General features: G+C 40.4%; 1 protein-coding gene across 1 annotated transcript in view; it reads left to right on the forward strand.

Moving 5' to 3' along the window:
- LOC123731884 (thyrotropin-releasing hormone-degrading ectoenzyme) overlaps window positions 1–17112 on the forward strand; it is a 464288-nt gene that overhangs the window by 257151 nt on the left and 190025 nt on the right. The window contains exon 6 of the mRNA XM_082964249.1: window positions 7894–8031. Within this exon, the coding sequence (XP_082820375.1) occupies window positions 7894–8031 (138 nt within the window). The remainder of the gene's footprint in view (window positions 1–7893; window positions 8032–17112) is intronic.

Consider the following 17112-nt stretch of genomic DNA (forward strand, 5'->3'; position numbering starts at 1 on the left):
CTCTCTGTCTGTATCTCTCTCTCTGTCTGTATCTCTCTCTCTGTCTGTATCTCTCTCTCTGTCTGTATCTCTCTCTCTGTCTGTATCTCTCTCTGTCTGTATCTCTCTCTCTGTCTGTTTCTCTCTCTCTGTCTGTATCTCTCTCTCTGTCTGTATCTCTCTCTCTGTCTGTATCTCTCTCTCTGTCTGTTTCTCTCTCTGTCTGTATCTCTCTCTCTGTCTGTTTCTCTCTCTGTCTGTATCTCTCTCTCTGTCTGTTTCTCTCTCTCTGTCTGTATCTCTCTCTCTCTGTCTGTTTCTCTCTCTCTCTGTCTGTATCTCTCTCTCTGTCTGTATCTCTCTCTCTGTCTGTATCTCTCTCTCTGTCTGTATCTCTCTCTCTCTGTCTGTTTCTCTCTCTCTGTCTGTATCTCTCTCTCTCTGTCTGTATCTCTCTCTGTTTCTCTCTCTCTGTCTGTATCTCTCTCTGTTTCTCTCTCTGTTTCTCTCTCTCTGTATCTCTCTCTCTCTGTCTGTATCTCTCTCTGTTTCTCTCTCTCTGTCTGTATCTCTCTCTGTTTCTCTCTCTCTGTCTGTATCTCTCTCTGTTTCTCTCTCTCTGTCTGTATCTCTCTCTCTGTCTGTATCTCTCTCTCTGTCTGTTTCTCTCTCTCTGTCTGTATCTCTCTCTCTGTCTGTATCTCTCTCTCTGTCTGTATCTCTCTCTGTTTCTCTCTCTCTGTCTGTATCTCTCTCTCTGTCTGTATCTCTCTCTCTGTCTGTTTCTCTCTCTCTGTCTGTATCTCTCTCTCTCTGTCCGTATCTCTCTCTGTTTCTCTCTCTCTGTCTGTATCTCTCTCTGTTTCTCTCTCTGTCTGTTTCTCTTTGTTTACATCTCTCACTCTCTTTGTCTCTCTCTCTCTCTCTCTCTCTCTAATTATCTCTCTCTCTGTATCTCTCTCTGTTTCTGTTTCTCTCTCTCTGTCTGTTTCTCTCTTTGTTTCTCTCTGTGTCTCTCTCTGCTAGACAGTCTGCTGAGGAACGCCTCATTAGAAGGAAGGAACTGGTTGTGTCCCAAATGACAACCTGTACCCTTTATAGTGCACTACTTTTGACACGCTCTGGTCAAACATAATGCAATATAGGGATTAGGATGCGATTTGGGACACAGGCACTGCCTTCCTGAGGTGTAAGACCTGTGCAGGCAGATGGTGTGTATGTGTGTGTGTGTGGGGCACAGTCCTGAGCGGCCAGCGGCCCAGTGCTGAGGTAGCAGTCTTAATACAGTGGCAGGGCAGAGAGAGAGAATAACCCAGATGAAATATGATCAGGACTGAAGCTCATGTTGAGGACACACATGGTCCAGATGAAGGGTTCTGTTAACTCATTTCATAGAGCTGTCATGTGACTTACATGACATCCACACTTCCTTAGCTAGTCAACACTGTCCCTCGCTCTCTCTGTCTCTCTCTCGCTCTCTCTCTCTCTGTCCCTCTCTCGCTCTCTCTCTCTCTCTCTCTCTCTCTCTCTCTATTCTCTCTCTACTTGTATATATCTCTCCTTCCTCATTCTCTCTCTCTCTCTCACTTTCTCCCTCCCTCCCTCCCTCCCTCCTCAATGTCTTTTCCTGGACAGATAATATAACTTCAGATAGAGTTGACTGAGCGAGAGGGTCCAGACAATATCAAGACGTTGCACTCTTCACTCCAGATGTTGCTAGTAGCAACGCGCATGCCCGGGGGGGGGGGGCAAAATCCACTTGACACTTAAATCTTGCTGGATTGATTACTTTCATTTTACTCCTGCGATTCTTTCATAGTCTTTGCTTGTGCCTGTCGTTTTTTTTCTCCAGTTAACGTTACAACCGCGTAAATGTTTGTAAAGACCTGTCAACCACATCCTGGTAATGGCTGAAATGGGCTCAGTGGAATACATAGGCTATAAGAACGCTAAAGATTCATCAACACTTGCAGTACATCACAAGAAAGAGAAGAAACATAACTTTATTTTGATGGGTGATCGTTTTTGTTTTTGTGAAATTGAATCTAGAGCCAAGCGTGTCGATTTTAAAACCAAGGGTTTCTTTCTATTGACACACTTGTTGAATTATGCAAGAGAACGTGACAGCAACAATAATTAATGAGGCAGTCTAGAAAGTACATGTGAGTGCAGGTAGGACTAGACAGTACATGTGAGTGCAGGTAGGACTAGACACTACATGTGAGTGCAGGTATGTCTAGACACTACATGTGAGTGCAGGTAGGTCTAGACAGTACATGTGAGTGCAGGTAGGTCTAGACAGTACACGTGAGTGCAGGTAGGTCTAGACAGTACATGTGAGTGCAGGTAGGACTAGACAGTACATGTGAGTGCAGGTAGGACTAGACAGTACATGTGAGTGCAGGTAGTACTAGACAGTACATGTGAGTGCAGGTAGGTCTAGACAGTATATTTTAGTGCAGGTAGGACTAGACAGTATATTTTAGTGCAGGTAGGTCTAGACAGTATATTTTAGTGCAGGTAGGTGTAGACAGTACATGTGTGTGCAGGTAGTTCTAGACAGTATATTTTAGTGCAGGTAGGTCTAGACAGTATATTTTAGTGCAGGTAGGTCTAGACAGTATATTTTAGTGCAGGTAGATCTAGACAGTATATTTTAGTGCAGGTAGGACTAGACAGTACATGTGAGTGCAGGTAGGTCTAGACACTACATGTGAGTGCAGGTAGGACTAGACAGTACATGTGAGTACAGGTAGGTCTAGACAGTACATGTGAGTGCAGGTAGGTCTAGACAGTATATTTTAGTGCAGGTAGGTCTAGACAGTATATTTTAGTGCAGGTAGGTCTAGACAGTATATTTTAGTGCAGGTAGGACTAGACAGTATATTTTAGTGCAGGTAGGTCTAGACAGTATATTTTAGTGCAGGTAGATCTAGACAGTATATTTTAGTGCAGGTAGGTCTAGACAGTATATTTTAGTGCAGGTAGGTCTAGACAGTATATTTTAGTGCAGGTAGATCTAGACAGTATATTTTAGTGCAGGTAGGTCTAGACAGTATATTTTAGTGCAGGTAGGTCTAGACAGTATATTTTAGTGCAGGTAGATCTAGACAGTATATTTTAGTGCAGGTAGGTCTAGACAGTATATTTTAGTGCAGATAGGTCTAGACAGTATATTTTAGTGCAGGTAGATCTAGACAGTATATTTTAGTGCAGGTAGGTCTAGACAGTATATTTTAGTGCAGGTAGGTCTAGACAGAGCAAGTGTTTTGGTGGTTCCAGCCTTGTTCCACCCCTTTATGTTAATTGTTTCATATATGCAAATATACCCAGTGTATTTATGCAAATGAGGCACATTTAATTTTAACCTGATACACTAACAAAATGTATATATGACTGCATTCTCAGAAAAATAATAAGTGACATTTGAAAATAAATAGAATACCTGAATTCCCACCACAATACCTGAACTACATGAATTATTTATCCACTCCAGTAAAATGTTTTATGTGCTAATAATTCAGTCAGCATCTTATTGATTATACAAATTCTAAAAGTGTGAAGTATCTTCATCCATTGTCCAACTTGCATTTATTACAATGTTTTTTAAAATCCTTTACGAGTTTTGACTGTTTCTACCGCTACGCATTTTATCTATTGAACCTTTATTTAACTGGGCAAGTTAGTTAAGAACAAATTATTATTTACAATGACGGCCTACCCCGGCCAAACTCGGACGACGCTGGGTCAATTGCGCGCTGCTCTATGGGACTCCCAATCACGGCCGGTTATGATACAGCCTCTGTAGTGATGGGTCTGTAGTGATGCCTCTAGCACTGAGGTGCAGTGTCTTAGACCTCTGTGATACAGCCTGGAATCGAACCAGGGTCTGTAGTGACACCTCTAGCACTGAGGTGCAGTGTCTTAGACCGCTGGGCCACTCGCGAGCCATGACATCTCACTCATACTTAAATTTGTCCAGCCAGGAATACAGACAGAATATAAACTCTAAACGTATTCCTCAAACATAAAATAACTGCTGCTTTGCCATAGTGATTGACTGCAATAATTAAGTCAATATTATTGTTTACTCACGTAAGGCAACAGACATTGTTATTATCTGCGTCCCAAATGACACCCTATTCCCTATATGGTGGACTACTTTTTTCCATTATTATTAACTGGTTACAGCATCCCTTCTATATTGTAATCAAAAGAATATTGAGTACTTAATGTCTTTGAAAGACTTCAAAACAAAACACTGAAAGCTGCCCCTGGATTATCAAAGGGTAATTATATCTTACCTAGTGTTGTGGACATTTCTATTAGAAGGTAATTTCACTCAAATGTGCTTTGTGTTGCTTTTGAATAATGGTCAACTCCTGAATAAGAATCAAATTGTTTGTTTGTTCCATTGAGAGATGTTTTGTTATTGTTTCATCGATAGATGGAGAGATGGCACACAGCAATGATTTTCCGGCCAACATTTATTTCCATAGAGAATAATCTAGTTGAGCATAATTACCATAATTCAGTATTACATTATCAATGTTTAATTACTTTTTTAATAAGAATCAACACACAATCTGGGTTGCCTTATAAGAATTCCATTAAGAGGAATATAATGTTATACAATAAGAACTCCATTAAGAGGAATATAATGTTATACAATAAGAACTCCATTAAGAGGAATATAATGTTATACAATAAGAACTCCATTAAGAGGAATATAATGTCATACAATAAGAACTCCATTAAGAGGAATATAATGTCATACAATAAGAACTCCATTAAGATTAATATAATGTCATACAATAAGAACTCCATTAAGATTAATATAATGTCATACAATAAGAACTCCATTAAGAGGAATATAATGTTATACAATAAGAACTCCATTAAGAGGAATATAATGTCATACAATAAGAACTCCATTAAGAGGAATATAATGTCATACAATAAAAACTCCATTAAGATTAATATAATGTCATACAATAAGAACTCCATTAAGAGGAATATAATGTCATACAATAAGAACTCCATTAAGAGGAATATAATGTCATACAATAAGAACTCCATTAAGATTAATATAATGTTATAAATAAAAAGGAATGGAGAAAAAACCACTGTGATTTACTCAGGGGCTGGATTGATCATGCAGAAACTTATTCTCTGGCAATGGAGTCGCTAATTTTTTAAAGAGAAGAAAGTACTAACGCGGCTGGCAGATGTTTTATTAAACTATATAAAGTGGATAACTGGCAATTAGCTGTTTCATAATCCTCTATGAGGAAGATGTTGCATTTATAACCGCTCCGGCTGAGACGTGACGATGTCCGCTAAGTCTCCACCTCTCCCTCCATAACACGGACGGGACAGAGAGCTTAAAATCAAACATCATTATGCACAAATCATGTCTCCCTCTCTCTCTCTCTCTCTGTCTCTTTGGTTCTCTCTCCCTCTCTCTCTGTCTACCACACTCCTCTCTCTTTCTCTCTCTCTCTCTCTCTCTCTCTCTCTCTCTCTCTCTCTCTCTCTCTCTCTCTCTCTCTCTCTCTCTCTCTCTCTCTCTTTCCCACTCTCCCGTAACATCCCAGAAGGCTGACATTAGCATCTTGCTTTTTCGGGGAAATCAATTTTCATAACAAATGAGCTATTAACTACCCAGAAGGCTGTTCTCTCCTTTTCCTTCCTGCCACCTCGTGGTGCAGTCGTGCCTCACCCTATCTGAGGGGGAGAGGTGTGAAGTGTGGGATTGTTCCATTTACCAAGACGTTTTTTCTCCTAAATGTTTGGGGTGTTAGTGCATTTCGATGAGCTCTCATCACCTTTGAATAATAATTATCTTGGATTAATGGATTATATTGGAATCAAACCTTCCTCAGACTCATTGAAAGGTATTATCCCCCATCGTCCTCAGTAGGATGAGTCCAATCATTATAAGACCCACAGGAAAATACTGTTACCAGGAACCCCCTAATTTTACCCAAACATTACCTCAGTACATACAGTACATTTACCTAAGCTTTATAACTTTGTCTCTTTTTAACCTTTATTTAACCATGTAGTCCCATTGAAGTCAGAAGACCTCTTTATTTAACCAAGTGTGGTGGCTAATTTCTGCATTACCAAATGAGGAGAGTTACAAACTTCACACACCAGTCAGAGTTATACTTAAAACTACATCTTTAATAATAAGAGCTTTGCAAAAGCACTTGACTTTCAATGATGCACCATCTCCAATGAACCATTGAAAGTGACAACACAAAAGTACAAAGATCTTTTATAGCCAAGATACACCCCACTCAAAGTACATGACGAACCACAGATCTTAGGAACAGTTCACAAAGAAAGACTTTATATTTGAGAAAGGAGTATCCCATAGCCAGATAACATTCGCTAAAAATTATCGTTCAGTTTGGTCCCTAAGACGAGGTTCTAATCTCATTCCTGGTACATCATAGTACAAAAACACCATCTCATCCAATGGCATAAATCAATTGACAACTCTAGATACTCCCATCTCAAGTAAACCCCCTCTTGACTCCACTCCTGGACAAGCTCACTGAGGGGAGTGACTTGCACACAGACATTGTGGAGACAAGTAATTGGTTCCCCATTAATCACGCCATCCCTTCACATGGTTTAAGAATAGGTAAAGACACATTCACATATGAAGACAATGTTCCATTCTGTCCTCTTCCCTTTCTGATATTCTGCATAGCACTAGGGACATGGGAAAGACAAGCCTAACCTCTCCCCTCTCTGGGCCCCAAGTGACTGAGCCCTAGCTAAGGGAAAAGTGCAACTGCCAGCATTCATTATCCAAAGGGATACATTCTAATGACAAGTATCTCACATAAGCATATTATACAAATAAAACATCTATGTTATCTATGTTACCCAACTAATTTTGATTCATCCGCCACGCAAGTAGTCCCATTGAGGTCAGAAGACCTCTTTATTTAACCAAGTAGTCCTATTGAGGTCAGAAGACCTCTTTATTTAACCAAGTAGTCCTACTGAGTTCAGAAGACCTCTTTATTTAACCAAGTAGTCCTACTGAGTTCAGAAGACCTCTTTATTTAACCAAGTAGTCATATTGAGTTCAGAAGACCTCTTCATTTAACCAAGTAGTCCCGTTGAGCTCAGAAGATCTCTTTATTTAACCAAGTAGTCCCATTGAGGTCAGAAGACCTCTTTATTTAACCAAGTAGTCCCATTGAGGTCAGAAGACCTCTTTATTTAACCAAGTAGTCCCATTGAGGTCAGAAAACCTCTTTATTTAACCAAGTAGTCCCGTTGAGGTCAGAAGATCTCTTTATTTAACCAAGTAGTCCTACTGAGTTCAGAAGACCTCTTTATTTAACCAAGTAGTCCTACTGAGTTCAGAAGATCTCTTTATTTAACCAAGTAGTCCCATTGAGGTCAAAAGACCTCTTTATTTAACCAAGTAGTCCTACTGAGTTCAGAAGACCTCTTTATTTAACCAAGTAGTCCTACTGAGTTCAGAAGATCTCTTTATTTAACCAAGTAGTCCCATTGAGGTCAGAAGACCTCTTTATTTAACCAAGTAGTCCTATTGAGTTCAGAAGACCTCTTTATTTAACCAAGTAGTCCCATTGAGGTCAGAAGACCTCTTTATTTAACCAATTAGTCCTATTGAGTTCAGAAGACCTCTTTATTTAACCAAGTAGTCCCATTGAGGTCAGAAGACCTCTTTATTTAACCAAGTAGTCCTACTGAGTTCAGAAGACCTCTTTATTTAACCAAGTAGTCCTACTGAGTTCAGAAGACCTCTTTCCAAGTGCTTCCCCGTTGTATTCGTTGTTGTTTTGCTACAGTAGTGACTGACACCTATCTCGTGTGTCATCGACCTCTCTGACCTTTGACCTCTGACCCTGTGACCCTCAGGAGAAGCAGCGTTTCCTGACTGATGTTCTCCATGAGGTGATGATGCTGGACGGTCTGGCCAGCTCCCATCCTATCTCTCAGGAGGTGTACGACGCCACGGACATAGACAGAGTGTTCGACTGGATCGCATACAAGAAGGTAGGCTATTGGTATGCCATGCACACAGGCACACCACTGTATTATTATATTCTACAGTAACACCTCAACCACACCTGTATTATTATATTCTACAGTAACACCTCAACCACACCTGTATTATTATATTCTACAGTACCACCTCAACCACACCTGTATTATTATATTCTACAGTAACACCTCAACCACACCTGTATTATTATATTCCACAGTAACACCTCACCTGTATTATTATATTCTACAGTAACACCTCAACCACACCTGTATTATTATATTCTACAGTAACACCTCAACCACACCTGTATTATTATATTCTACAGTAACACCTCAACCACACCTGTATTATTATATTCTGCAGTAACACCTCAACCACACCTGTATTATTATATTCTACAGTAACACCTCAACCACACCTGTATTATTATATTCCACAGTAACACCTCAACCACACCTGTATTATTATATTCTACAGTAACACCTCAACCACACCTGTATTATTATATTCTACAGTAACACCTCAACCACACCTGTATTATTATATTCTACAGTAACACCTCAACCACACCTGTATTATTATATTCTACAGTAACACCTCAACCACACCTGTATTATTATATTCTACAGTAACACCTCAACCACACCTGTATTATTATATTCTACAGTACCACCTCAACCACACCTGTATTATTATATTCTACAGTAACACCTCAACCACACCTGTATTATTATATTCTACAGTAACACCTCAACCACACCTGTATTATTATATTCTACAGTAACACCTCAACCACACCTGTATTATTATATTCTACAGTAACACCTCAACCACACCTGTATTATTATATTCCACAGTAACACCTCAACCACACCTGTATTATTATATTCTACAGTAACACCTCAACCACACCTGTATTATTATATTCTACAGTAACACCTCAACCACACCTGCATTATTATATTCTACAGTAACACCTCAACCACACCTGTATTATTATATTCTACAGTAACACCTCAACCACACCTGTATTATTATATTCTACAGTAACACCTCAACCTCACCTGTATTATTATATTCTACAGTAACACCTCAACCACACCTGTATTATTATATTCTACAGTAACACCTCAACCACACCTGTATTATTATATTCTACAGTAACACCTCAACCACACCTGTATTATTATATTCCACAGTAACACCTCAACCACACCTGTATTATTATATTCTACAGTACCACCTCAACCACACCTGTATTATTATATTCTACAGTACCACCTCAACCACACCTGTATTATTATATTCTACAGTACCACCTCAACCACACCTGTATTATTATATTCCACAGTAACACCTCAACCACACCTGTATTATTATATTCTACAGTAACACCTCAACCACACCTTTATTATTATATTCCACAGTAACACCTCAACCACACCTGTATTATTATATTCTACAGTAACACCTCAACCACACCTGTATTATTATATTCCACAGTAACACCTCAACCACACCTGTATTATTATATTCTACAGTAACACCTCAACCACACCTGTATTATTATATTCCACAGTAACACCTCAACCACACCTGTATTGCATACTAAACTATGACAGCGTTTAGATTGAATTAATCTCCTGGATGTTTGATATGAACAATTTGGGTTTAATAAAATAAAATAAACTTTGCATATAAATCAGAGGGACTTTTCCTCCAAAATGAGAATGGGGTGCAGGGAGGAGAGGAAGAGAGTTGGAGGGAGGAGAAAAAAATGAGAGAGAGAGAGAGAGAGAGAGAGAGAGAGAGAGAGAGAGAGAGAGAGAGAGAGAGAGAGAGAGAGAGAGAGAGAGAGAGAGAGAGAGAGAGAGAGAGAGACGGCCCCTGGGGTGTGATAGCACAATAAACAGCTCATCTAGGGAGCAGGCTGAATCTCAGTAATCACATCTCTCTCCAGATAAATGGTTTTATATAGCCCTGTGAAAGAAACAATGTTCATGACTGCATACCAAGCAACAGACAACAAGTGTACAGATGGAGAAAACCATGTCTCTGACCTATGAAACAGTGTTCATCACTACAGACCAATCGAATTAGATTGGTCGCGTACACACATTTTGCAGATGTTATCACAGGTGCAGTGAAATTTTCCCTGTGTTCATGTTCCTACCTAACAATACAAAATAATACACACAAATCCCCCAAAATAAAAAGAGAGGAATTCAGAAATATAGAAATATAAGAACGAGCAATGTCATTATATAGGATGGTGTTTATAGACAGTAGTTATATAGGATGGTGTGTATGGACAGCAGTTATATAGAATGGTGTGTATAGACAGTAGTTGTATAGGATGGTGTTTATAGACAGTATAGACAGTAGTTATATAGGATGGTGTGTATAGACAGTATAGACAGTAGTTGTAAACGATGGTGTGTATAGACAGTAGTTGTATAGGATGGTGTTTATAGACAGTATAGACAGTAGTTATATAGGATGGTGTGTATAGACAGTAGTTATATAGGATGGTGTGTATAGACAGTAGTTATATAGGATGGTGTGTATAGACAGTAGTTATATAGGATGGTGTGTATAGACAGTAGTTGTATAGGATGGTGTTTATAGACAGTATAGGTAGTAGTTATATAGGATGGTGTTTATAGACAGTATAGACAGTAGTTATACAGGATGGTGTTTATAGACAGTAGTTATATAGGATGGTGTGTATAGACAGTAGTTATATAGGATGGTGTGTATAGACAGTATAGACAGTAGTTATATAGGATGGTGTGTATAGACAGTATAGACAGTAGTTATATAGGATGGTGTGTATAGACAGTAGTTATATAGGATGGTGTGTATAGACAGTAGTTATATAGGATGGTGTTTATAGACAGTAGTTATATAGGATGGTGTGTAGAGACAGTAGTTATATAGGATGGTGTGTATAGACAGTATAGACAGTAGTTATATAGGATGGTGTGTATAGACAGTAGTTATATAGGATGGTGTGTATAGACAGTAGTTATATAGGATGGTGTGAACAGACAGTAGTTATATAGGATGGTGTGTATAGACAGTAGTTATATAGGATGGTGTGTATAGACAGTAGTTATATAGGATGGTGTTTATAGACAGTAGTTATATAGGATGGTGTTTATAGACAGTATAGACAGTAGTTATATAGGATGGTGTGTATAGACAGTAGTTATATAGGATGGTGTGTATAGACAGTAGTTGTATAGGATGGTGTTTATAGACAGTATAGACAGTAGTTATATAGGATGGTGTGTATAGACAGTAGTTATATAGGATGGTGTGTATAGACAGTAGTTATATAGGATGGTGTGTTTAGACAGTAGTTATATAGGATGGTGTGTTTAGACAGTAGTTATATAGGATGGTGTTTATAGACAGTATGGACAGTAGTTATATAGGATGGTGTTTATAGACAGTATGGACAGTAGTTATACAGGATGGTGTGTATAGACAGTAGTTATATAGGATGGTGTGTATAGACAGTAGTTATATAGGATGGTGTGTATAAACAGTAGTTATATAGGATGGTGTGTATAGACAGTAGTTATATAGGATGGTGTGTATGGACAGTAGTTATATAGGATGGTGTGTATAGACAGTAGTTATATAGGATGGTGTGTATAGACAGTAGTTATATAGGATGGTGTGTATAGACAGTAGTTATATAGGATGGTGTGTATAGACAGTAGTTATATAGGATGGTGTGTATAGACAGTAGTTATATAGGATGGTGTGTATGGACAGTAGTTATATAGGATGGTGTTTATAGACAGTAGTTATATAGCATGGTGTGTATAGACAGTAGTTATATAGGATGGTGTGTATAGACAGTAGTTATATAGGATGGTGTGTATAGACAGTAGTTATATAGGATGGTGTGTATAGACAGTAGTTGTATAGGATGGTGTTTATAGACAGTATAGACAGTAGTTATATAGGATGGTGTGTATAGACAGTAGTTATATAGGATGGTGTGTATAGACAGTAGTTATATAGGATGGTGTGTATAGACAGTAGTTATATAGGATGGTGTGTATAGACAGTAGTTATATAGGATGGTGTGTATAGACAGTAGTTATATAGGATGGTGTGTATGGACAGTAGTTATATAGGATGGTGTGTATAGACAGTAGTTATATAGGATGGTGTGTATGGACAGTAGTTATATAGGATGGTGTTTATAGACAGTAGTTATATAGCATGGTGTGTATAGACAGTAGTTATATAGGATGGTGTGTATAGACAGTAGTTATATAGGATGGTGTGTATAGACAGTAGTTATATAGGATGGTGTGTATAGACAGTAGTTGTATAGGATGGTGTTTATAGACAGTATAGACAGTAGTTATATAGGATGGTGTGTATAGACAGTAGTTATATAGGATGGTGTGTATAGACAGTATAGACAGTAGTTATATAGGATGGTGTGTATAGACAGTAGTTATATAGGATGGTGTGTATAGACAGTAGTATTATATGATGGTGTGTATAGACAGTAGTTATATAGGATGGTGTTTATAGACAGTAGTTATATAGGATGGTGTGTATGGACAGTAGTTATATAGGATGGTGTGTAGAGACAGTAGTTATATAGGATGGTGTGTATAGACAGGATAGACAGTAGTATTATATGATGGTGTGTATAGACAGTATAGACAGTAGTTATATAGGATGGTGTGTATAGACAGTATAGACAGTAGTTATATAGCATGGTGTGTATGGACAGTAGTTGTATATGATGGTGTGTATAGACAGTATAGACAGTAGTTATATAGGATGGTGTGTATAGACAGTATAGACAGTAGTATTATATGATGGTGTGTATAGACAGTATAGACAGTAGTTATATAGGATGGTGTGTATAGACAGTATAGACAGTAGTTATGTAGGATGGTGTGCATAGACAGTAGTTAAATCGGATGGTGTGTATGGACAGTAGTTTTATAGGATTGTGTGTATGGACAGTAGTTCAGGGTAGAGTACCAGGAGGTAGCCGGCTAGTAACGATGACTAAGGTTCAGGGTAGAGTACCGGGGGGTAGCCAGCTAGTAACGGTGACTAAGGTTCAGGGTAGAGTACCGGGTGGTAGCCTGCTAGTAACGGTGACTAAGGTTCAGGGTAGAGTACCTGGTGGTAGCCTGCTAGTAACGGTGACTAAGGTTCAGGGCAGGGTAGAGTACCGGGTGGTAGCCGGCTAGTAACGGTGACTAAGGTTCAGTGCAGGGTAGAGTACCTGGTGGTAGCCTGCTAGTAACGGTGACTAAGGTTCAGGGTAGAGTACCGGGTGGTAGCCTGCTAGTAACGGTGACTAAGGTTCAGGGTAGAGTACCGGGTGGTAGCCTACAAGTAACGGTGACTAAGGTTTAGGGTAGAGTACCGGGTGGTAGCCTGCTAGTAACGGTGACTAAGGTTCAGGGTAGAGTACCGGGTGGTAGCCTGCTAGTAACGGTGACTAAGGTTCAGGGTAGAGTACCGGGTGGTAGCCTGCTAGTAACGGTGACTAAGGTTCAGGGTAGAGTATCGGGTGGTAGCCTGCTAGTAACGGTGACTAGGGTTCAGGGTACAGTACCTGGTGGTAGCCGGCTAGTAACGGTGACTAAGGTTCAGGGTAGAGTACCGGGTGGTAGCCTGCTAGTAACGGTGACTAAGGTTCAGGGTAGAGTACCTGGTGGTAGCCTGCTAGTAACGATGACTAAGGTTCAGGGCAGGGTAGAGTACCGGGTGGTAGCCGGCTAGTAACGGTGACTAAGGTTCAGGGTAGAGTACCGGGTGGTAGCCTGCTAGTAACGGTGACTAAGGTTCAGGGTAGAGTATCGGGTGGTAGCCTGCTAGTAACGGTGACTAGGGTTCAGGGTGCAGTACCTGGTGGTAGCCGGCTAGGAACGGTGACTAAGGTTCAGGGTAGAGTACCGGGTGGTAGCCTGCTAGTAACGGTGACTAAGGTTCAGGGCAGGGTAGAGTACCGGGTGGTAGCCTGCTAGTAACGGTGATTAAGGTTCAGGGTAGAGTACCGGGTGGTAGCCTGCTAGTAACGGTGATTAAGGTTCAGGGTAGAGTACCGGGTGGTAGCCTGCTAGTAACGGTGACTAAGGTTCAGGGTAGAGTACCGGGTGGTAGCCTGCTAGTAACGGTGACTAAGGTTCAGGGTAGAGTACCGGGTGGTAGCCTGCTAGTAACGGTGATTAAGGTTCAGGGTAGAGTACCGGGTGGTAGCCTGCTAGTAACGGTGACTAAGGTTCAGGGTAGAGTACCGGGTGGTAGCCTGCTAGTAACGGTGATTAAGGTTCAGGGTAGAGTACTGGGCGGAGGCTGGCTAGTGGTAACTGTTTAACAGTCTGATAGAAGCTGGTTTTCAGTCTCTCGGTCCCAGCTTTGATGCACCTGTAGTGTCTCCTCTGCCTTCTAGACGGTAACGGGTGAACAGGCCAAGCATTAGACAACAAGTGTACATATAGAGAAAAGAAGAGGTAGAATGACACTGGAGTTTTCCCAGCAGCAGCGCTGTCTCCCAATCCTGTTTGGTTGATTTGCGAGTATGTCATGTTCATCATTGAATAGCATTAGACACGTGCGGAGAGAATAAAATGATGAAAAAGTGGAAAAATGTCGCTGGAGTTTTCACAGCAGGACTGCCTCAGTCCTATTTAGTTGATTTGTGAGTGTCAGTCGGCATGTCTTGGTGTCTGGGCCGGACCGAGTGGCATCTCTCCCTCTAAATCTCTGAATCATCCGGTTATCGGACAGCTAGGACCAGACAGATGATAGAGATGAGATGAGACAAGAGGAGAGCCTAGCTCTTTTTAGCAGAGACTTAGGCCTGTAGATATTCCCGTGGAGTAAACATCGTCTCAGAGATGCTTCCTGTCACCACGGTCAGTCCGTCAGCTGCCTCACGTCCCAGGGCTATCAGTTTGAGCTGAGCACCGCCTTTCACCCCTGGCTGTGCCTGAGCCCTGAATCTCCTCTCCTCACCCCTCCTCGCCTCTCATCACCCCCTCTCTCTCTCCATGTCCGTCTGTGTTACCCACCTTGTCAGTCACACAACATACACCAGACAGTCTTATCTCAGACTCCTATGTCCTTTACACTCTCTCTCTGTCTCTCTCTCTCCTTCTCTCTCTCTCTCCTTTACACTATCTCTCTGTCTCTCTCTCTCCTTCTCTCTCTCCTTCTCTCTCCCTCTCTCTCTCTCTCTCTCTCTCTCTTTCTCTCTGTCTCTCTCTCTCTCCTTCTCTCCCTCTGTCTCTCTCTCCCTCTCTCTCTGTCTCTCTCTCTCTCCTTCTCTCTCTCCTTCTCTCTCTCTCTCTCTCTCTCTCTCTCTCTCTCTCACACACACTCAAATGAACAACGTGATAAACATTATCAGACTCATCCTCATGTATCTTAGGATGGGCTAAAGAACCCTTTCAGTGGGATCTGGTTTATATCTGATCACATCTACAGTTTAGGACAGCTGAAGAGCTCTTTCAGTGGGATCTGGTTTATATCTGATCACATCTACAGTTTAGGACAGTAAATAACCCTTTCATTGGGATCTGGTTTATATCTGATCACATCTACAGTTTAGGACAGTAAATAACCCTTTCATTGGGATCTGGTTTATATCTGATCACGTCTACAGTTTAGGACAGTAAATAACCCTTTCAGTGGGATCTGGTTTATATCTGATCACTCTACAGTTTAGGACAGTAAATAACCCTTTCAGTGGGATCTGGTTTATATCTGATCACGTCTATAGTTTAGGACAGTAAATAACCCTTTCAGTGGGATCTGATTTATATCTGATCACGTCTACAGTTTAGGACAGTAAATAACCCTTTCAGTGGGATCTGGTTTATATCTGATCATATCTACAGTTTAGGACAGTAAATAACCCTTTCAGTGGGATCTGGTTTATATCTGATCACGTCTACAGTTTAGGACAGCTGAAGAGCCCTTTCAGTGGGATCTGGTTTATATCTGATCACGTCTACAGTTTAGGACAGTAAATAACCCTTTCAGTGGGATCTGATTTATATCTGATCACGTCTACAGTTTAGGACAGTAAATAACCCTGTCTCTCTCTCTCCTTCTCTCTCTCCTTCTCTCTCCCTCTCTCTCTCTCTCTCTCTCTCTCTTTCTCTCTGTCTCTCTCTCTCTCCTTCTCTCCCTCTGTCTCTCTCTCCCTCTCTCTCTGTCTCTCTCTCTCTCCTTCTCTCTCTCCTTCTCTCTCTCTCTCTCTCTCTCTCTCTCTCTCTCTCACACACACTCAAATGAACAACGTGATAAACATTATCAGACTCATCCTCATGTATCTTAGGATGGGCTAAAGAACCCTTTCAGTGGGATCTGGTTTATATCTGATCACATCTACAGTTTAGGACAGCTGAAGAGCTCTTTCAGTGGGATCTGGTTTATATCTGATCACATCTACAGTTTAGGACAGTAAATAACCCTTTCATTGGGATCTGGTTTATATCTGATCACATCTACAGTTTAGGACAGTAAATAACCCTTTCATTGGGATCTGGTTTATATCTGATCACGTCTACAGTTTAGGACAGTAAATAACCCTTTCAGTGGGATCTGGTTTATATCTGATCACTCTACAGTTTAGGACAGTAAATAACCCTTTCAGTGGGATCTGGTTTATATCTGATCACGTCTATAGTTTAGGACAGTAAATAACCCTTTCAGTGGGATCTGATTTATATCTGATCACGTCTACAGTTTAGGACAGTAAATAACCCTTTCAGTGGGATCTGGTTTATATCTGATCATATCTACAGTTTAGGACAGTAAATAACCCTTTCAGTGGGATCTGGTTTATATCTGATCACGTCTACAGTTTAGGACAGCTGAAGAGCCCTTTCAGTGGGATCTGGTTTATATCTGATCACGTCTACAGTTTAGGACAGTAAATAACCCTTTCAGTGGGATCTGATTTATATCTGATCACGTCTACAGTTTAGGACAGTAAATAACCCTTTCAGTGGGATCTGGTTTATATCTGATCACGTCTACAGTTTAGGACAGTAAATAACCCTTTCAGTGGGATCTGATTTATA

This window comes from Salmo salar, chromosome 17 (genome assembly GCF_965601325.2).
Source record: "Salmo salar chromosome 17, fSalSal1, whole genome shotgun sequence".
NCBI lineage: Eukaryota > Metazoa > Chordata > Actinopteri > Salmoniformes > Salmonidae > Salmo > Salmo salar.